Here is a 23,490-nt window from a genome sequence, read left to right on the forward strand (position 1 = left end):
TTCTGTTTCAATTTCAAAAAGCTTTTTTACCTCTTTGGGGAGGGAGGGAAGGAATAAACAGTGCATTTTAAAATCCATCTCTCCAGCTGTTAAGATGTGTACCCTTGCAGATTTGGGAATGTATGAAAAGGTTATACTCATATTATCTCACTGGCAAAAGCTAAACCTAAATTGTGCTAAAGTTCGGTATAAAAGTTTGTATTCATTATTTCGGCACTGTCATGTGCATCAATTTTGCATTGCCATAGAAGCAGTGAAGACTGACAGGAGGGTTTCCATGTGACCCTAAGAGAAATTATAGTGGCTGCCAGTCTGCCATCACATACAAAAACGGGTTCAAGCAACTGTGCTGATGTTCAGTTATTTACGTGTCTGGTTATACAGAATTATTGCAAAAGATAAGTCCTTTAAAATAATGTTTAGTTATTCATACATTATATTAACATAGGCATTATAAGTAAATGTATGATAAATCTGGTAATAATTTTTTTCTCTAAAACTTTTCTCTAAAGTCCTAGGAGCTCCCATGAATGTGCCTCACCTTGTAAGTCCATCAGCCAGCCCAGCCTTTTTGCATTTGAATAAAGTTCATCAGGTATGTTTATAGATAATATATAATGTATTAGTGAAGCAGATGAGCAATAAGAGTTCAAATTTTAGTGCATAATAATAATAATAATAATAATAGCAGTAAGATATAATTAAATGCTCCAGTATGAAATGCTAAATTATTATAGCATTTATCTTGACTTCTTAATTGAAATATGTTTTATATATTCTAAAATTTAGTTTCCAGAATTTGTTCCCCAGAGGGCAGAGAGGCAGAACGTGATCTTGATTTCCTTATTAAACTAACAGATATAAGGAACATTCAGCTAAACTGGATTATTGGTTCATCTCTGTGTTCTGTTTGTGGTCATTCTAGCTTGAAGGGAAATACTTTGTACATAACAGAAATCTTACTGGTAAGGTTATTATTTCAGCAGCTTACTTGGATTTGACATGCCTTACACCACAAACAAACTTTTTTTTTTTTTACTTTGCAGTAGAACAGTAGAAAGGAAGGTTTCTGGTGTTAAAGAGACCTAAAACCCTGAAGTTAGCTATCCTGTCATTGGCTATATTCCTTCATAGCACTCTTGTGATACCTTCAGAGAAATATTTTATTTTTATACTTAAATACTAGAAAATACTAGAAAACTTGTTGCTGAGGTTTTCTTGGAACACTGACTCCCCGTAATTGGACAAATAAGTGTTTTGCCCCAGTGTTAGTTTGCTTTAAAATGTGTTTCAACTATGCATGGGAAACCTGCAGCCCATTCAATGGTATTGGAATTCAACTGTCAGTCCCAGCCAGCCCCGCACTCACTATTTCACTGTTGTTTTTTAAAAGAATAGACATACAGGGAAAGCAAATTTAAATATTTTGAGGATCAAAATGGTTTATTTAGATGATAAATATTGGGATGGATCATCAGTTAATTATGGAGAAAATCTGTGTTGTCAATCCTTATTAACAAAGATGTAGAATATTAAACCTTATTTTCAGGATTATATAGTGACATACAGTAGCACAAATTTGTCTTGCTGAAATTTGATAGCAAAGTAGTTTTATTCTGGCACCATATTATGGGGATTACAAACTTCCAAAAAAAAAAAAAAGTGAACGAGATCACAAGGTCTCTTGGAAGTGAAATGTTCCCCGTGTATTTCCTAAACTCTTCAAACCCTTAAATCCATTGAAAATCAAAACTTTCTGCCCTGCCCCTTCTGGTAATGTCATCAAAGCACCAGAAAGCCACCAAGGGCCTACTAGCAGGTTGGAAGTTGCAGTCTCTGACCCATAAGAAGTTGCTCTGTCTTAAACTTACATAATAGGAATTTCTGTGATGATTTTAAATAATGGCTTGAATCCTTTGCTTGTTAGTTGCATATATTTGGGAATACATGGTGTAGCTAGCTTAAAAAGTAGTTTCCCTCAAATTATGGCCATGTAGTTTTCTTAGCAATAATGCAGAAGTGATTTGCCATGGCCACCTTTTGGGATGTTTTTTTAACTTCCTAGTCTAGTCTACAGACTTGGTATTTACTGGTGGTCTCCCATCCAAATAGAACTAGGACTAACCCTCCCTACTTAACTTCTTACCCCAGACAAGGTCAGTCAGTTGCTGCCACTTGTTGAAAAATAGCTAGTTTTAATTTTTAGTTATTTACATTTGTATCCATCCTTTGAAATAGGAAGGCAGATCTGTGAAATTACTTCTTCCTAATATTGTAAAATAATCAAGACCAAATTTGCATTGAAAAACTAAAACCCATTAGAGGTAGATACCATTGTTTTCCTTAAGAGGAACATACTTACATTTTTTAATCTGTCACTTATAGGTTACACATTTACCATGAAAAATAGGGATATGTTTACCAGTTCTCAGTATGAAAATAATAGATATCCCAAACAGATATGCAGTGACCTATACCAGTAGTTGTCATTTCACAAATATCTGACATATCCTTAATGATGAAAGGAACTCTGAATTTTGAAGACTGAATCATGTAGCTGGTGACAGATATATGAAATGAATTTCTCTTTATCTCTTTCTCTTGCTTGGAATAGTATTTCTTCCATATGTATGTAACTCATACATAATTCTTTTCTTTTTCTTTCAATCTTACAGGGTCCTGTTTTTGGAAATGCATCTAATTTGTTGCTACAAAATTTATCACATCTACATCTGGCACAGCTAGCAAAGATTGAGAATATACATGCTAATAGTGTGAGTTAAATAGTGTAAATAGGCCTGACCTTAAAATTTAGGCCAGAGCCCTGGATAAAATAAAAAGTAGAAACCATATTTTCTTGTTGCCAATAATAGTAGTAGTAGTAGTAGTAGTATTTCCTTTTTCTTTGTCTTCTGTTATCAGCTAATATGGTAAGAGAAAGTATATGCATTGAAAATCTTTGGATCAATTTTATTAAATATATTTTAAAAAGTAATTTATAATACTTTTTCTTTGCAGAAACCAAGTTTGCTTGGAGAGCCTCCAGCTATGTTGCTTCAGACAATGTTAGGAATGGGGCCTTTACCACAAATGGCCACGGACATAGGGACTCAAGGAGAACCATGTAATTGCAAGTGACATTTTGTTTCCTAATATAGTAGCAGGAATTCAGTTTGAAAATACAGGTAGTCCTTCCTTACTGACTGCCTCATTTAGCAACAGTGTAAAAACCCCCCCCCAACTTTGTGACCAATTCTCACATTTACAACCGGCCAGTAAGTTTGAGAGGGCCTCTGCTATGATAGTGTACTGGGTAAATTCATTGAAACTAAGATAATCCTATGATCGTTTGCCTGATAGTTTTCTGTATTTTTAAGGAAACATTAATTTAAAATACTTAAGTTTAGTGTAGTAATGTAGTACCACAGTACGGTACTGTAGTAGTAGTGAATTCAGGTATGGAATTATAGTGAGTGTTTGTTTTGGGGGGGTTTGTTGTTTATTCGTTTAGTTGCTTCCGACTCTTCATGACTTCATGGACCAGCCCACGCCAGAGCTTCCTGTCGGTCATCAACACCCCCAGCTCCCCCAGAGACAAGTCCGTCACCTCTAGAATATCATCCATCCATCTTGCCCTTGGTCGGCCCCTCTTCCTTTTGCCTTCCACTCTCCCTAGCATCAGCACCTTCTCCAGGGTGTCCTGTCTTCTCATTATGTGGCCAAAGTATTTCAGTTTTGCCTTTAATATCGTTCCCTCAAGTGAGCAGTCTGGCTTGATTTCCTGGAGGATGGACTGGTTTGATCTTCTTGCAGTCCAAGGCACTCTCAGAATTTTCCTCCAACACCACAGTTCAAAAGCATCAATCTTCCTTCTCTCATCCTTCCTTATGGTCCAGCTCTCGCAGCCATATGTTACTACGGGGAACACCATTGCTTTAACTATGCGGACCTTTGTTGTCAGTGTGATGTCTCTGCTTTTAACTATTTTATCGAGATTTGTCATTGCTCTTCTCCCAAGGATTAAGCGTCTTCTGATTTCCTGACTGCAGTCAGCATCTGCAGTAATCTTCGCACCTAGAAATACAAAGTCTTTCACTGCTTCTACATTTTCTCCCTCTATTTGCCAGTTCTCAATCAAGCTGGTTGCCATAATCTTGGTTTTTTTGAGGTTTAGCTGCAAGCCAGCTTTTGCACTTTCTTCTTTCACCTTCATCATAAGGCTGCTCAGTTCCTCTTCGCTTTTAGCCATCCAAGTGGTATCATCTGCATATCTGAGATTGTTAATGTTTCTTCCAGTGATTTTAACTCCAGCCTTGGATTCCTCAAGCCCAGCATGTCGCATGATGTGTTCTGCATACAAGTTGAATAGGTAGGGTGAGAGTATACAGCCCTGCCGTACTCCTTTCCCAATCTTAAACCAGTCCGTTGTTCCGTGGTCTGTTCTTACTGTTGCTACTTGGTCGTTATACAGATTCTTCAGGATGGGGAAGATACCAAGGATACCAAGATGACTTGGTATCCCCATACCGCTAAGAACTTGCCACAATTTGTTATGGTCCACACAGTCAAAGGCTTTAGAATAGTCAATAAAACAGAAATAGATGTTTTTCTGAAACTCCCTGGCTTTTTCCATTATCCAGCGGATATTGGCAATTTGGTCCCTAGTTCCTCTGCCTTTTCTAAACCCAGCTTGTACATCTGGCAATTCTCGCTCCATAAATTGCTGAAGTTTACCTTGCAGGATCTTGAGCATTACCTTACTGGCATGTGAAATGAGTGCCACTGTTCGATAGCTTGAACATTCTTTAGCGTTTCCCTTTTTTGGTATGGGGATATAAGTTGATTTTTTCCAGTTTGATGGCCATTCTTGTGTTTTCCAAATTTGCTGGCATATAGCATGCATTACCTTGACAACATCATCTTGCAAGATTTTGAACAGTTCAGCTGGGATGCCGTCGTCTCCTGCTGCCTTGTTATTAGCAATGCTTCTTAAGGCCCATTCAACCTCACTCTTCAGGATGTCTGGCTCTAGCTCACTGACCACACCGTCAAAGCTATCCCCGATATTGTTATCCTTCCTATACAGGTCTTCTGTATATTCTTGCCACCTTTTCTTGATCTCTTCTTCTTCTGTTAGGTCCTTGCCATCTTCGTTTTTGATCATGCCCATTTTTGCCTGGAATTTACCTCCAATGTTTCTAATTTTCTGGAAGAGGTCTCTTGTCCTTCCTATTCTATTGTCTTCTTCCACTTCCGCGCATTGCTTGTTTAAAAATAATTCCTTATCCCTTCTGGCTCACCTCTGGAATTTTGCATTTAATTGGGCATATCTCCCCCTCTCACTGTTGCCTTTTGCTTTCCTTCTTTCTTGGGCTACTTCTAGTGTCTCAGCAGACAGCCATTTTGTCTTCTTGGTTTTCTCTTTCTTTGGGATGTATTTTGTGGCCGCCTCCTGAACAATGTTGCGGACTTCTGTCCATAGTTCTTCCGGGACCCTATCTACTAAGTCCAGTCCCTTAAATCTATTCTTCACCTTCTCTGCATTAGGAATATTAGTGAGCTCATATCTAGCTGATCTGTGGGTCTTCCCTAATCTCTTTAGTCTGATCCTAAATTGTGCAAGAAGAGGTTCGTGATCGGAACTACAGTCAGCTCCAGGTCTTGTTTTTACCAACTGTATAGATGTCCGCCACCTTTGGCTGCAAAGGATGTAGTCAATCTGATTTCGGTGTTGTCCATCTGGTGAAGTCCACGTATAAAGCCGTCTCTTAGGTTGTTGGAAGAGAGAGTTTGTTATGCAGAGTGAGTTGTCTTGGCAAAATTCTATCAGTCTATGTCCTGCTTCGTTTTGTTCTCCCAGGCCATGCTTACTTGTAATTGCAGGTGTCATTTGACTGCCCACCTTAGCATTCCAGTCTCCCGTGATGAAAATAACATCTCTTTTAGGCGTGTTGTCCAGTAGGTGCTGCAGATCCTCATAGAACTGCTCTACTTCAGCTTCTTCAGCATCTGTGGTTGGGGCGTATATTTGGATCACTGTGATGTTAGATGGCTTGCCCTGAATTCGAATTGAGATCATTCTGTCGTTTTTTGGATTGCATCCAAGCACTGCTTTAGCCACTTCACTATTAATTATGAAGGCTACTCCATTTCTTCTGTGGTCCTCTTGTCCACAGTAGTAGATCTGGTGTCATTTGATGTGAAGTGGCCCATTCCAGTCCATTTCAGTTCACTGACGCCCAAAATGTCTATCTTTAATCTTGACATCTCCCCAATAACCACATCCAATTTGCCCTGGCTCATAGATCTTACATTCCAGGTTCCAATGGTGTGTTGATCCTTAGAACATCGGATTCGCCGTTCACCACCAGCACCGTTGGCCGCTAGCTGTCCTTTCGGCTTTGAGCTAGCTGCGTCATCATGTCTGGGGTTAGTTGAACTCATCCTCTGTTCCTCCCCAGTAGCATTTTGACCATCTTCCGACCTGGGGGTCTCATCTTCCGATGGTATACCGATATATCTCTGGTTGTACTGATCCATTTAGTTTTCACAGCAAGAATACTGGGGTGGGTTGCCATTACCTTCCCCAGGGATTGCATTTAGTCTGACCTCTCTGTCATGACCCTCCCGTCTTGGGTGGCCCTTCACAGTTTAGCTCATGGCATCATTGAGGTGCTCAAGCTCCAGCACCACGACAAGGTAACGATCCTTTGCTGAAGTTTTGGGGGGTACCTCAGGAATTTTTCTCATCTTCTGTATCATTTTATATTGATATGAAACTACTACTGTTGATACTTAAGTTTGAGTGTAAATAGTGTCTACATGTGGGTGAAAGTGCAGTTTTGCCTTTTCCATCTATTAATTTCAAGGAAGCTGTTAATATCCTGAGCAAATTTTTGAGACAGTTAGTGGTTGGTTGATGCCAGAGAAGTTGAAATTCACCTGGATAAGACAGAAGAATTAGGGTGCTAATTATATCTGGATTGAACAGTGAAACCAATCCTGGAAAGATCTGCACCATCCTTGAGAGACCCAAATTCACAGCTTAGGAGTTCTCCTGGACTTGGCACCATCAATGGAATTAAAAATGGCATCCATGGCTGTCAATTATTGTAACCTTTAACAAATACACCAGTTGTGACCCCATATAGGGAAAGTGGATCTACAGTAGTGATATCCAGAGTAGCTGTTGTAGCATGATGTAATATGTGGAGGATTTTACCACTGCAGTGAACTTAAATGGGCCCTAGAAATTATTGTTGATAGTGAAGCTGCAGGAATTGATGAAATACCAGCAGAACTGTTTACAATCTTATAAATAATGCAACTAGTGCTACATATGATTTTTTTAATAGGCATGAAAAGATATATTTGTATTCCAATAACCAAAACAGTTAGGGTTAGGGTTAGTATTCCAGTAACCATTTGTATTCCAATAATCAAAAGGGCAGTGCTAAAGAATGCTCAAACTACTGAACAATTGCACATAGCTCATGTGCTGGTAAGATAGTGCTCAAAATTTTGCATTCCAGAATTCAACAATACATGGAATGAGAGCTGTCAGAAGTACAGACTAAATTCAGAAGAGCAGTGGCACCTAATATCATATAGCTAATGTCTAGTGGATAATGAAAAAGACAAGGGAATTTTTCATTTATTGATTATACAAAGGCATTTTGCTGGGCAAAACATTGGTGTACCAGGTCACCTCAAGTGTCCAGTGAAGAATTTGTATAATGACCAGAACAGAATATTTATTTATTTATTTTATTCCAATTTATATGGCTGCCCATCTAAAGTCATGACTTTGGACAGTCAGCAGCAGTTAAAAGCACCATAAAAACATATAACAGCTTTTTAAAAAAGCAGCATACATATCATCAGCAGCCAAGGTAAAAACAAAACCACCAATAACAAATCAACATTGCCATTGAATGGGCTCTGCCACACATCCAGATCCCCAAGCTCGGTGACAAAACCGAGGCCTTGTGAAAGGCCAGCAGGGTCATGGCCGATCTAATCTTTGTGGAAACGATGTTCCAGAGGGTGGGCTCTACAACAGAAAAGACTCTTTCTGGGCCCTGCTAAGTGGCACTCTCTAATAGATGGGACATAGAGCATGACTCTTCTGCCTGACCTAATTGGATGGATAGACATTAGTAGAATATGGAAAAACTGTGTGATTCAAAATAGAGAAAGTGCCAAGATTATATACAGTAATCTTGTTTGTTTAACTTGTATGCAGAGTTATACCATGATACAAACTGGACTAGAAGTAATAGAAATTGGAGTTTAAATTACTAGGAGAGATATCAACACTTTCAGATATGGTGGTAACTAGAAGCAAGGAATTCTTAGGGAATCTCTTGAAAGTGAAAGAAAGTACAAAATCCAGTATGCTGCTCAGTAGTAAAACCCCTAAGATAATGTCCACAGACAAAGCCAACACAATGCAGATAGGTGGAGAAAAAGTTGAAATAGTAACAGACTTATCTTCCTTGAGTCATAAAGTCAGAGGAATGAAGAAAAACTGATGCCTTTCAATTATTGTACTGGATGAAATAATTAAGAATATCTTGGATTGCAAGAAGAACAAATCAGTACTAGATGAAGTAAAAATAAACTGCTTTTATTTTTATTATTATTAATATAAATAATAATAAAGAAGTTTGGTCTTGAATATTTTGGACATGTAATGCAAAGGCAAAAGTCATTACAGGATGCTGATCCTTGAGAAAACTGAAAATGCTTTAAAAGACCCAGCAAAAGACAAGGTGGCAAGAAGGGGACAGAAGCATGAGATTATAATCACTTGCAGAAGTAGTTGTTGACAGACAGTTTTGGCAAAACGATATTCATTGGAAGTGGCTGAAGGATTGAACAGCAACAAACTGGTCATCTGGATTTTTCAGTCCAGATCTAGTATCTGTAAAATAGCTGAAGACTCATGGTTGAGACAATTCAGTTGGCTGGTGTTCTCACTGACATCTTTAATATTTCATTGCATCAGGCTCTGGTCCTGGTATGTTTAAGACTGTAACTGTTACACCTATGCCTAAAAAATCTACAATCACGTGTTTTAATGACTATCGCCCGATAGCACTCGCTTCCATTATGATGAAATGTTTTGAGAGGCTGATAAAGGACCATATCATCTCCAGACTTCCCCCATCGTTTGATCCACTTCAGTTTGCTTACTGGCGGAACTGCTCTATAGAGGATGCAATCTCCTCTGTTCTCCATTTGAGCTTGGCACATCTAGAGGAGAAGAACAGCTATGTGCGATTGCTGTCCGTTGATTTCAGCTCAGCATTTAATATGATAGTTCCTCAGCATTTGGTAGACAAATTGGCTCTCAGGGTTTTAGTATTCCTTTGTGTAACTGACTACTTGACTTCCTCACTGATAGGTCCCAGTCGGTGTGAGTTGGAAATAATATCTCCAAGCCTATTTCCTTGAGCATTGGTTCTCCTCAGGGCTGTGTCCTGAGCCCAGTGCTCTTTGCCCTGATGACCCATGACTGTTGTGCCAGTCTTACCACCAACTCCGTTGTGAAGTATGCGGGTGATACAAGGGTGGTGGGTCTTACCAGGGATGGCAATGAGTGGGCTTATAGGGAGGAGGTGACGGGTTTGGTGGGTTGGTGTAATATAAATAGCCTGGTTCTAAATGTTGAAAAAACTAAGGAGGTTATGATCGATTTTAGACAGAACCGGCCCAGCCGTACACCACTCTTTATTAATGACATAGCTGTGGAGTCAGTTAGGAGCATTAGGTTCCTGGGGGTGCAGATAACAAATAGTCTGACTTGGTCTCTCAATACTGCATCCTTGGTAAAACAGGCACAGCAGCCTTTGCATTTTCTGCGCCAGATGAGGAAAGCTCACCTTCCACCTCCCACCCTCCTTACTTTCTGCAGAGGCACCATAGAGGGTGTATCGACCAGCTGTATTTCCATCTGGTCTGGAGGCTGCAGTGCCTCGGATAGGAAGTCTGTGCAGGGGGTGGTGAGGTAGCAGAGAGGATACTTGGGATCTCACTTCCTCCCATTCAGGATTTAGCGCATACACAATGTCCAGAGACCGAAATACTGTCAGTGACCCTTCCCACCCTCATGGTGGCTTGTTCTCCTTGTTGCCCTCTGGGAAGAGGTTTCGCTGCATTCGATGCAGAACAGCTAGATTAGGTGATAGCTTTGTCCCCTGGGCTATTAGACCCCTGAATAATCCCCCCTCATTTCATTGTGGCACATGTTATATGTAGGACCGTGATATTTATTAGCGATAATGAGTAGGGGAGTGGAATAGTAAGTAATATATATTCTATATTATAGTAATTATTTTTGTGAGCCAATTGCAATGAAATTTCATTTTAATGTGCGCCTTGGTGTATAGTGGAATGACAATAGAAGTTTATTCTATTCTATTCTATTCATTATTGTCACAGTTTATTTAGGTATGTGAGAATGAGCAAGGAAATAGCAATCTTCGTGTCAGACAGTCTTGTGTATTTGCAAAAGGATGCTGATTGGGAAGTGACAAGAGAAGGGAAAGGGCATATCTATCACAGCTCATTCAGAAGACATTTTAAAACTGGAAGGCCAGCCAGAAGTGCCCTGTTACAGCTGCAAAAAATACATATTGCTGTTCTATATGTGAATTGTTATATTCCATTCAAATGTTGGGGGCCCTCTTGGACTCACGACTCCTGCTCGAAGAGCAGGTGGCAGTCATGGCCAGGAGGGCCTTTGCGCAACTTCATGTTGTGCACCAGTTATGCCCTTTCCTGGACTGAGAGGCCCTCTGAATGGTCACTCATGCCCTGGTCATCTCCCATATAGACTACTGTAATGCACTCTACATGGGGCTACCCTTGAAGAATATCCGGAAGCTACAGCTGGTCCAGAATGCAGCCGCACAGACAATCTTGGGTGTCCCAAGATTTGCACACATAACACCTTTGTTGCTTGAGCTGCACTGGGTCCCGGTTTGCTTCCGGGTCCAATTCAAGGTGTTGGTCATCACTTTTAAAGCCCTACATGGCCTGGGACCAGGATATCTGAGGGACCGTCTCATCCCTATTACATCGACCCACCCCATCTGGTCATGCAGGGAGGGCATGTTACGGACCCCATCTATAAACAAATTCCATCTAGCGGGGTCTCGGAAGCGTGCCTTCTCTGCAGTAGCTCCCGCCCTTTGGAACATCCTTCCCCCAGAGGTGGGACAAGTCCCCTCGCTCCTGGACTTTTGCGAAAGATTAAAGACCTCATTTTGTCTGCAGGCTTGGAATGGGAGGGGGAATAATTACACCTGGGGATGGCTAGCCCCGTAAAGTGATTCTGAGGGGCCTATTACACTCAAGGACTGATCTTTTCGCCATGTAGATTTTATTATATTTGTATTTTTACTGTATTTTGTAATGTAATGGTTTTATATCTTAATTCTGTTTTATTGTAAGCCGCCCAGAGTAGGGGAGAGATGGGCGGTGAATAAATTTATAAAATAAAATAAAATAAAAATAAAAATGTTGTTACATTTGGCGTTTTGCGCTTCACAGTAATTCTAATGAATTTTGCTTTTAATAAACAAATTGTGATATTAATGCCTGAAAAAATCGTATAAATATTTAAATATGTAAGGAATTAAGAGAAGGGAAGGTATCAGCATACTTTGGAGAGCCCCATGGTTAACGGAAGTAAACCCAAAAAAATAGGAGGGAAAGGCAAGTCCCACTCAAAAGCATGCAGTAAGGATTGGTGGAGTTCAATGGGTATGGAATTCTTTGTTTGGTAATTTGCAATATTGACATGGGGGCCAAAGGTCTCTGGGTGGGTTATAATAAAAAGAAGTAAACCACTAAGCAAGTCAAAAGATCAGCTGAAGGTCAAGATAGATGTTTATGTAGGGAGAAGGAAACAAAGTTATGGTAATGAAATGAAGAATTGTGGTTAGCTGCTGGCCCAGGAATGTTTTGTTGATAGTCAGCTTATTTGTAGTAATAATAATTTTAAAATGCATTTGGTAAACATGTGGATGTGTTTATTAAAGAAAAAGGGGAAGAAGATTACAGTGAAATATTTTAGAGCAGGATTTCTCAACCTTAACAACTTTAAGATGTGTGGACTTCAGCTCCCAGAATTCCTCAGCCAGTGTGGTGGCTGGGGAATTCTGGGAGTTGAAGTCCACACATCTTAAAATTGCTAAGGTTGAGAAACCCTGCTTTACAGCACTGTTTAAAAACAAGTCAGGAACCCATCTGTTGTGCAGACTAACAAATAGTTAATTGGCTCTGCAGTTCTCTGAATTGCCTGTTTAGAAATGTAGCTGACATCATCAACCACAATTATCTTGAGATTAATTTCTGGCATCCTTAATGAAATAATACAACACTTATTGCTGAATTATTATAAGCTGCTTGTGCATATGCCTGTTCAGAGCTGCTTGATTATGTAAGTTTGGTATCAAATAATATTATAAAGGAAATAATTTTAGGGACACAGTTCAGTATTAAATCTTGTAAACTATATTTTCAACTGTTCCTTCGAGTATATCCACTGAACCTACTGAACAGAGCCAGATGTATATCTGAGTTAATTATACTTATTACTGTATAATTTAAAATACAATTATCATGAACAGTATTTGAGGAAACAGATGGTATATAGTTGCTATTTACGAATTAGTGGTCAAACTAAATATTATTGTATGTCTCAAAGAGACCAGCAATAGTTCTTTTGACTATTTTGGACATAGAAATTCCATTCTTAGGGCAAATCAGAAGCAGAAGTTACTTCAGAGATTAGTGTATAAAATGAGAACAGTATGGTATGAATATACAGTATATTGTGAAGTAGGCTTGGTTCTGTACAGTATTATTTCAGTAGGTAAATTTATTTCAATAATTTATTGCAATTACCAAAGTGATCCTTCATGCTTTTCATGGAGTAAACCCAGTGTTCTGTTCCATAACACTTTCTTCTGTCTACGGTTCGTTCTACAGTATCTCACTGGACTCCAGCTCAAACTGCAGTTGCAGCAGGGATTGGCCTACTACCATTCCTTTCAAACCAGCATGTAACTGGGCAGGCAGCGCCAAGGCAAAATAACATCCAAGAGAAGTTGCCATCATCGCTGAGACTGACAGAAGGCGCTGGCTCAGCCTCTCAAGCATATCTACAGAGCTTAACAAATGTTGCTGCAGGAGGCCTACAGGGAGGACATCTCCAGCAACAGAGCCAGCCAAAGAATACCGACTCCAGCACGGGCGTAAGGAAACTGGATTTAGTTTTTTTCATTTCTCTCTTGTGCTTACACTCATTACTGTTTAGCCAGTGAGAAGTTTTGCAATTGTTTCATCAGCGTTTCAGTCTTAATTGCAAGAAGCGTTTTAAAACGGATTATTATTCTGAACTATAGTGAAAGACTAGCAGCTTTTATTAAAATGTATAAATGTAATGAAAAATGCTTCCTGTCATTTGCAATGAACTGCTCTATTTGCATTAACTATAGTTAAATATCACACAGATGAAATTTGCCTATCATGCTAAGCTATAATGTGATTTATGGTTTGCCAAGCATATGGCTTAGATGCCATTGAAAAGATTAGTTAAGGTTTATTCAGTATACCTTCGTGAAATAAACCATGACCTAGCATGATATATAATGCCACCAAGATTAATTGCAGTTAATCTGAAAGAGAGTTCCCTCTTGACCAAAATTTGAAACCTGAACAGCTTTACTTATGGCAGGGATGATTTAAGATTACCTTTATAAGCTTAGAGATTTCTATATATTTTTCTTTAAACTTGGTATAATCCCAGAATTTAAGGCTTGGAAATATATTTTAAATCATGGTTTATCATTTCTTAAATTATTATACCTAATTTGCATGTATGAGATTTGCAAGGTAACTGCTGAATAATATGTCTGTATTTCACTGACATACAAACTGCAAACGGATCTGTGGAACTTTTCACTCTGCCTCTGTCTCCCTTTTCAAGAAACATTTCCTGAGATAAAAAGAAGGCACACACAATTTTCAGCAATTTAGGGTGTATTTAATCAAAGACACAAACTTTTTTAAAATGTGATTTTTGTTATTTATTACATTCATCTGCACTGTTTTCTGTCCACAGTCTAATACTATGCATTTTGAATTCGTCCCATTGAGCTGAGTGGATCCTACTTCCAAATTAATATTTTCAATTGCTGTTTCTGTCTCTTTAGCCTATGTATCAAGAATCTGTCTCCTTTTGTACATTAAATTGTCCAGTTGCTAAGTACACTTTGCTCAACTTGGTAGGAGGGAAACGATCCTGAATAGATAAGCAAGTGCACAATTCCCTCTTCCTTCCTAAAGCTAGTTTTTCTCCTGTTCACATAATGTTTGGAAGTAGGGGCTTTGTTGGATGGATGGATGGATGGATGGATGGCCGGCCGGCCATGGAAAGAAGGGAGATGAAATGAAGAAAAGAGCAGCAGGCTTCTCTTTGCTTTGTGATCATTTACAGACATTTTCCAAAGAGAAATGTATTACAATTTATACACCTCCTCCAACCTTTTTCTGTTTATGCATGGTGTCAGTTACCAGCACTTAATAAAGAGACTATATTGATCTTCAGATGGGTAGAATAGCAGAATTTAAGCCATCAAAGTAGTATATCAGCCGAACGGATGATGTCTAAACCTTTCAGTAAATAAGGTTTTAACCTCAAAAATCACATTAGTTGCTTTTGGAATACCTTTTATTGCAAAGAACGGTAACTGTTCTCCAAGATTGAGGGTCATGGTGTATGACACTTATACTCCTATCCAGTTTGCTTTTCCACTTGAGCTTTTCCACTTCCTACTTTTGTCCAATTTCTTAGCCAAGATCAAAGCAGAATGGGCTGGGCTTTGTTTTGGTATCTTCTTGCTGGCCAAATTGTATGTAGCTTGCTTGTCTTAGACTTCAGATTTGACTACTGCTGGATCATACAGTTTATGCAGACTTATTGAATCACGGTCTCTTCCTTCACCCTAAGATGGACTCTGAAGAGGTTTCATCTCTGAAGCGCTCTTGTCAGTCCAAAAGAGTCCCTTTGTACTTTACCATTTTATTTTATCCAAGATGGAACAGTTATCTCTGTTTACAATCATCCTTGATTGTTGCAAATCTGGAATTTCTTAACAGTTTTGGGCAAATTTTGAAATTTGACACACTTCTGGCAAATATGGAATCTTTTAGATTCTCACTTCCTCTTGAGTCACATTTTAAGGGTGATAAACTTTGTCTCATTTGGGGTGCATCAGTTCTTACTTGGCACTTCCGTTGGGTAATTTATGTGTTAACCAAATCCAAACTCTGGGTTTTCTTTTTTTCTTGAAATGGGTCATTTACTCATAGGTGATTGATATTGACAGAATGATCAGCAGTTTCTGTGTTTTCCATTATAACATGGATTTTTATCCCGATCATTATTGTGTTTCAAAAAACAACTCTCTCTCCAAACTCCTGACTTCTGAGAGAAAAAAAATGGCATTTTCTATACCTTAACTAACACATTTTTTCCCATGCGACACTTAATTCCAAGTATTGTTTCTTCCTTCCCTCATCTATACCTCAGGGCAGAGCTTTAGGCTTCTTCAGAGTTTTCAGTGGATTACAATCACCAAGAAGCAGCTACACCTTGGGCTGTCTTTAAGATGTGTGCAGGGCATCAAGCTAATGCCTTAGCCACAGTGTTCAATTCAGCCATGAGTTAGTTTGTATTCTATATTCCATATACATACCTACCATGCTGTTCCCTTTCAGATTAAGCAGCATTATGTAGCATGCAAGAAAACAGTAACAATGTTCAGCAATGAAATTAAAGGCCAAAGATAAGGGAAAAGGAAAAGATATATAGCTAAATCTTGCTTACACCAACATCATTCACCATATATCTCCATACTTTTCTATCCCTGCAAACCATTCTTGCTTCTACCACATCCATACACTGCTTCATGCATTATATTATTTATTTACACTGAAAACTGCTCTTTTTTGGGAGATCTCATCTAATCCCATCACAACTTCCTTGAGCTTCCTCTTCCCCTCCAACCCATTCACTCTTGCTTTGTATATTCGTTTTGTGAATTGATCCACATTCATTCTCTCTAAATAGTCAAACCACATCTTCTTTCATACTTACCTTTGAATTCAGTCCACATTCATTTATCACCCATTCAGTCTCAGCCCAATCTCTTCTTGTTTTATACACACTGCATTTAAATTTCTTTTATATTTCTTCTGATATATCCATAGCTCACTTCCTAATAATAACAATAACATATGCTGCTTAACTCTCAGTGACTCTGGGTGGCTCACAACAGTAAAAGAAATTACAATAAAATCAATAAAACATAAAACATAAAAAATAAAGATAAAAGATGGTGCTCACACACACACACACACAAATTCTGTAATGAAGAGGGCAGACTATCCAACCATTTTTGCTTCTTTCAGCAAATACTCATTATTTACAACAGACCACATGCTATCCATTACCTTCCTGCCAACATTTGTATGTTTTAAAATGTCAGTTTTGGCTCAGCTGACCCTTGATTTATCCAGAACAGCTTGTTCAAACTTCCAAGTCACAGTGTGTTTGTTTTGTGCACACCTCTATTTTACAGCATCTTCCTCTTATCATTTTTTTTACAGCAGCAGTTATTCTCTTATATGCATTTTTCCTTATCCTCTTTCACTTAGCACACTTTTTAATACTTTCCATTATAATAATTTTGCACACTTTTTGTAATGTAAGCCTTTCCACTTTGTTTCCGGCAGCTTCCATTTCCTCTTTCCTCTTCTGTCTCTTTGAGTACCATAACTTAGCCTTTGTGCTGTATCAGTTTTGTGTATCTCCCTCTCCTTGTATATATAGACATTGCTTTGATATGGCCCAGTAGAGAGTATAAGTAATATACTTGCCTATTTTCCTTTTAGTAGGTTGGCAAATAAAGATCGATCTCCCAGTGTGTAAGTTAACTGGCTAATCTGATTTTACTGGTCTGGTTTAAGTAAAGATGATGATTTAGTCATTAGTTTTGCCTTTAAGAAGGAACTAAGAGTCATATTCCATATTGGCTCCTAGGCTAGTCTCCTTCAGTTGAAAATGCCCTGCCTCCTATTCAATAGAACAGAAAAGCATGCTACCTCTCTGTTATCTAAAAGAAAGAGACATTAGTTGGTAAGGAGATCGTTGAATACCAACAATTCAGCTTAGAAAGAGAGTTTATCCTTCTGGCTTTCAAGCTTCTATAGTCTGATGAAAACTTAGCAAAACACACACACACACACACACACACAGACAAAACCACAAAAATCCAACAGACATTTGTATTCTAAGGTGGGAGTAGCCAAAGCAGCATCTTGTTTTTTCTACATATGCAGTGCTTTTATTTGTCTTTTATTTCTAAGATACATAAGCAAGAACTTGAACAATAAAATATAATAACTTTATAGCATAGTTTTTTTTTTCTTGTGCCTGGAGTGGTAATTATTGTGCTGTTTTTTAAAAATAGTGGAAATTCAGAAGATAAATTTATTTATAAATAAAAGTTAAAAAATATAATGGCCATTCTAGTTAGTAACAGGAGAAGTTTTCTAATGGGAAATTACTTTGTACTTCAGTTGCAGTTATGTGATAAAATGTATCTATTTTATAGAGTTCTTCCAAAAATCAAACCTCTCTACTTGGAGAACCTCCTAAGGAAATACACCTTAGCACAAATCCCTACTTGAACTTGGCGAGTGTACTTCCTTCGGGGTGTCTTTCAGGTAAGCAAGGAAGTGGCTAAAGAGATTATAATACTTGCACATAATACATTTTATATTGTTTGGCATTAATTAAATCTGGAACTTGCCTTTAAAAAGAATTTACACTAAAATTGCTGCTGCTGCTGCTGCTGCTGCTGATTATGATACAATCCACTGCAGGATGAAGGTCTCTTCATTGAAGGTTATGGACCATAATCTACCATGCAGGTCTAGTGTGGGTTGATAGAGATATGTTTTTCAACTTCCCAGAATAGGGCTGAGAGTGTGTGGCTGGTCCTAAGTCCTTTAAATTATGCTAAGTAGTGCCTTATTATATTTTGTTTTAAAAAGAATAGCTTTTGTTGTGAATTTATTTAAAATTGTACTGTGTGCATGTAGAAATCGTGTATCACTCTAAGGGCCCTTGGGGACAGCACAGGGATTGAAAACTACTTAAAAATTTGAAGAGTGCCTGGAAGCTTCAACTGGTGCAGAATGCAACGGCGTTGGCAGTTATGTGTGCTTCTAGGGCAGCACCTGTCACACCTCTGCTCCGCGAGTTGCATGAGCTGCCAGTTTGCTTCCAGGTCCAATTCAAGGTGCTGGTTTTGACCTTTAAAGCCCTTCATAGCATGGGGCCGGGTTATCTGAGGGACTGCCTCTGTCCGATTATATCTGCCCATCCCATCAGATCTGATGAAGAAGGCATGCTGCAGATCCCGTCTGCTAGGAAACTACACTTGGCGGGCTTTCTCTGCTGTGGCACCCACATTATGGAATCTTCTCCCACCAGAAGTGAGGTTAGCTGTATCCCTATTAATGTTCCAGAAGTCCCTCAAGCCCTGGCTCTGTCATCAAGCCTAGCGATCCCAGGGGACCAGTGAAATTCTAAGATGGCTCCATTACTGTGGTTAATATTCACTCTGTCTTGTGCCTTGTGGTTTTTAAATATTTTAATAATGACTCTTTTATATTTTAATAATGACTGTTTTTGTATAATGATTGTTTTAATTAATTGTTGTATGCCACCCAGAGTCACTCTTTGTGGGATGGGTGACCATATAAATTTGATGAATAAATAGATAAATAATTTATGATAATAATAATATATAATAATGAATAAATATAAATGATAATGTCTTGTTCTTTTAGGAGCAGTCACCAACAAAGCCAATAATACTAAGCCACAATCTGTAGTTTCAAGTAACTCAATCAACAGTGCAAGTGCTCAGGGAAACACATCACAACAAGCAGTGGAAAACTCTTTTAACTATTCACGACAGTATAGTGATTACACACAGGTATGTGAGAGATATATAATGTCACTGCAGCTGGTGACTGTGAACTCTTCTTATGAAGGCATTGCTGAGTTCTCTAGACTATTGAGAACCATAAATCAGCAAGATTTACAGAACAAGTCAGATTTCCAGTGGTAAGAACTGGAATACAAGTAAATAGTTATTGCTGCCCTGGGAAAAAACATAACCATATGCTACTAATATTCAAAGAGCGCTGATAGTAAATTTATGTGAATAAGAAATTAAATGGCCTGCAAAATACAGTGTGCCTGTTTCTTTTAGTTGTCAAGAGTTATTAGCTGTTAACTTAACAGCACCTTTCTGTAAATCATACCAAGGAAGTGTACAGTTCATTTATACAGATTCAAAATCCCATTGCCAACAGCTATAAGAAACTCCACTGTATGATGCAGAAGCACAGAGAGGCAGATGGTCCTCAACTGGTATGGTGCTACTGTTAGCACCCTTGGAATCAGCTCCAGAGCTACAACCATCATTGCTTCTACAAGAACTTTGTCACTGATGTGTGGTAATACAGTAGCTGTGGCATGCATAAGAACCATGAACAGCATTGGTGGAAGTAGCTGATTTGGCAGGATGATTTGAAATTATATTCTTCTATTTTCCAGGAGAAACCCAGGGAAGGCTCACCCTTACTTAATATAGGCCACCGATTCCAGATTTTGAATATTATAAATTTATTGGGAAGCCTTCTCCTTTGGCCTATGAGCTATCTAACATGCCCAAACCACCTCTCAGATGTAGAACAGTGTATTATTCTGTGGCATAATTTAAAAAGCACCCATTACAGGTTATGTAAAGTAAATCACAACACGCTGCCTAAAAAAAAACTTGGGTATAATGAATCCAAACATTTATTAAAGTCCAGTCTAATGCAAGATTAAAATAGGCATAACATTAACCATAAAAATAGATCAAGCAAACTCTTCCTTAGTGGAACCATAAGGGACCACTTGTAGTATACTGTACTGTAAAACAAAGTTAGTACTCCCTATTTCCCAAAGCACCTATAGAATGAAGGTGCTAGGTAAAAATGCCCTACATACTACTTCTTAAAAAAATAATCTGCCAGTCTTGAAATGTATGTTGGAAGTTTGATACCATTCAGCAGGAAAGACTTATTTGTGGTTAGTGTTTGATTATGTATTAATTTACATGCAATGTAATCCAAATATTGCTGATTGCTTTAAATGAAATGAGACTGAAGTTATGGAAATTGGAGTAGCTGGTTTGCAAAGTTTGTATTCTTTTAGTGGTGAGCAATTGACAAAATAATAATTATGAAAAATGACAGAAAATTTAAAAAATGGCTTTGCCTTTTGTAGGATTCAGTCCAGCAGTGGTATCAGCAGTACGCTCAGGCATATCATACCATTCAAACTAAAGTAGGAGACTTAGAAAACAATGGCTCAGACGTAAGTTTGTTTTATTTGTTAATTTATTTATTTGTTGAATTTATATCCTGTTTTTCATTTAGAAGCTGAAGATGATGCTTCTTATAACAAGCCTGAATGGTTATATTATTATTGTATTCATTTTCTTCACTGTGTTTGAATCAGAATTTATTTCTAGTACATGAAAATAAATGACAAGATCCTAAATACAACCAGGAAACGTATTATTTGTCATTTTGTTACAGCGCTGTAAAATTCTTTCAGCATCCTCAGGGTATCTGTGTGCTGAGAAATGCCAGTTTGCAAATTTGGTGACTTTTTGCTGACTTGAATTTTTAGAGTAAAGAAAAAAATTAGAGACCACTTCAGCCATGTGTTTCATGGAATCCTGCATTTTCCTATTAGCAAGATAATTTGTTAATGATCTTTCTTTTTAAAATTAGATGTAGCTTTGTTATTTTCATTCTCTGATTTTATATAAGTTCAAAGAAACAACCCATTGTTATTTTTTTCTCCCTATTACAACTAAATTCACCTGGGCTAAATAATCCATAGGAGTGGGTCAATGGTAAAGCAGCAGGAGAAACTTGGATCTAGTAGATCCATGTCCCTTGCCTCACTTTCAACCTGCTTCTCTTTGGGTGTTAGGAAATTGTTCAGAACTGGCTTCAGAATTTGGTGGGGAGGCAGGAGTAACAACTGCTGGTGCATTGCTTCTCCAGACTTCATAATTTTCACTCTAGCCTTAGAGAAAGAAATTTAATTCCTGTGTTTCTAGAGGACTTTTTCCCTAGTAGGTGAGGTGGGAAGCAAAGCTGTGTACTGTTGTAATTTGTGCATATATTATAACACTATTATAACACTCCAAATTGCAAATCCGTGTTTCCATTTTTCTTGTATATGTGCGCTGTTGGGTCTTTTTGGCAAACCTTTTTCATGGTTTTGAATTGTTCACATGATTTATCAGAAAACTGCCTTACATCACATCTAATGCTTGTCCATTTAGCTCTAGATTGTTTACAGCAGGGTTTCTCAACCAGGGTTCCGTGGACCCCTAGGGTTCCGCGAGAGGTCACTAGGGGTTCCCTGGGCGATCACGATTTATTTAAAATATTATTTCCATTTCAGGCAACTTCACATTAAAGAAGTAAGTTTCATTCTTTATTTTTAGTTTAAGAACACTGCTGATGCATATATGCAGGCCTACCCATGAAACAAATATAATAATTTTGTAACTTCTGGCCTTGAAAAATATTTCAAGGTTCCTCAAGGTCAAAAGGTTGAGAAAGGCTGGTCTACAGTGACTGCTCTCCACAGTTTCAGACAGGAGTGTTTCCCAATCCTGCCTAGAGAATCAAGGGATTAAATCTCTGTCTTCTGTTACACAGCAGCAGCTCTGCTCTGGGCAACATTTCCTGTTACCTTGGTTTTTTTTTTAAAAGTATTTTATTAAGTTTCGAGACAAGGATAAAAGCTATAAAAAAAGAAAAACCTATAAAAAAAGAAAAAAACTAAAAAGGTGTGAAAACACAAGAGAATTTTTTTTTTCAAAATTATAGAAAGATGTGACTTCCGACTTTTAACAGCAAGGATATACAAAAATTTCCACAATCAATCTCTTTGTCTATATTAAACCAAAACCACATTATTTCTATAATCATTCCACTTTAGCACATTATAAAAATCACTAAGTACAGTTACTCCCCCCTTATATTAAAATAAAGAAAAAACATACATATAGACCACCTAAACAACTCCCCCACAAAAGACAACACTTATTTATTCCCTTCCTACTACTACTCTATACATTTCTGTCTACTATAATAAGAATCAGACTAAAAAGCACATAAATTGTCTGCCATTGTCTGCCATTATACTTAATAGTACAACAGTTTTAATAATCTTAACAAACCCAAAAAACAAAAACAATTCAAAACAGTGGCCTTAAATCCTTAAAACCATCCAAATAAACATTTTAATACCCTAATAATCTTAATCCAAATCCTTAAAAGCAAGTAACATCAGTCGAACCCTTAAAGCAAACCAGATAAACATTCTTTAACCCTTATTCAAAATAAACCAGAGCAGTTACATATCCCAATATGCACAGAGCTTTTCTCTTTAAAAAATCAAACAGCCCAACTGCCCCCTCAAAACTACCAGCTTCTCTTCAAGAAACCTCCCACACATAATGACTCCTTCTTTTTCACAGCATTCCAACAGAAAGCCAATTTCACTTATTGCTCGTAGATCTCTTTCTCAACTCCACTATCCGATCTTCATCCAGCATCTCAATAGAAATCCCAATCTCACTCTTAGAAGAAACATTTTTATCACTGTTGAATTCCTCAGTTTCACCCACCACATTCCCAACCTGATGGCACATTTTAGACCTCATATTTTCCGAGATGTCCTGAATAGCTTGCATAAAATCTTGGTAGAAGTCAGAAAAAATCTGTTTAAAATCTTCCATGTCTCATGCAGTAGATTATAATGCTCCGTAGGAGCTTAACCAGTGAAAATTGAAGAAATGGAAAAATTCCTCAAGCAAGAGTGAGATAGGCAGACAGTTCCCAAGGGAAAATAGAAACAGAAAGCTGAAGGTTCAAATCAGCCAATTCAATGTGTAATATTTTCAAATTTAGTACAAAAAATAATAACAGGAAGACAATTGTTTACTCTCAATTCTCCTTTATATTTGCAAGGAAAATGAAGTCCAAAACTTAAAAAAGAATTTTTTAAAGAAGTAATCCCAAAAATAAGGATAAGCACCAAGAGAGCTAGCTTCTCCTTGCTGTAGAGAGTCTCTCTTAGGTTATGCATACTTAAAACCCCCACATAAATTTAGAAATGGGGTGGCTGGTCTTTAAGGTTACAGCACGTTTTGGAAAATGATGACAGCCCTGCCTCCCAGCTACCTCTTACCACACAAATGCAAAAACCTGTTTGTAATCTTCTGGCTGCAAGCAGCTGTCCAGAGGACGGTTGGGATG

At 38.0% G+C, this 23,490-nt stretch overlaps 1 protein-coding gene across 3 annotated transcripts in view; it reads left to right on the top strand.

Moving 5' to 3' along the window:
• RAVER2 (ribonucleoprotein, PTB binding 2) overlaps window positions 1-23,490 on the top strand; it is a 60,063-nt gene that overhangs the window by 26,198 nt on the left and 10,375 nt on the right. For 2 of the 3 annotated variants that reach the window (XM_063298077.1, XM_063298075.1), the window contains exons 6-12: window positions 513-595; window positions 2,676-2,774; window positions 3,019-3,130; window positions 13,003-13,268; window positions 17,694-17,805; window positions 18,937-19,085; window positions 20,429-20,518. In XM_063298077.1, coding sequence (XP_063154147.1) covers window positions 513-595; window positions 2,676-2,774; window positions 3,019-3,130; window positions 13,003-13,268; window positions 17,694-17,805; window positions 18,937-19,085; window positions 20,429-20,518 — 911 coding nt within the window. The remainder of the gene's footprint in view (window positions 1-512; window positions 596-2,675; window positions 2,775-3,018; window positions 3,131-13,002; window positions 13,269-17,693; window positions 17,806-18,936; window positions 19,086-20,428; window positions 20,519-23,490) is intronic. The other variant, XM_063298076.1, reaches the window with a different exon arrangement.

Source organism: Candoia aspera, chromosome 3 (genome assembly GCF_035149785.1).
Source record: "Candoia aspera isolate rCanAsp1 chromosome 3, rCanAsp1.hap2, whole genome shotgun sequence".
In the NCBI taxonomy this organism is placed as follows: Eukaryota; Metazoa; Chordata; class Lepidosauria; order Squamata; family Boidae; genus Candoia; species Candoia aspera.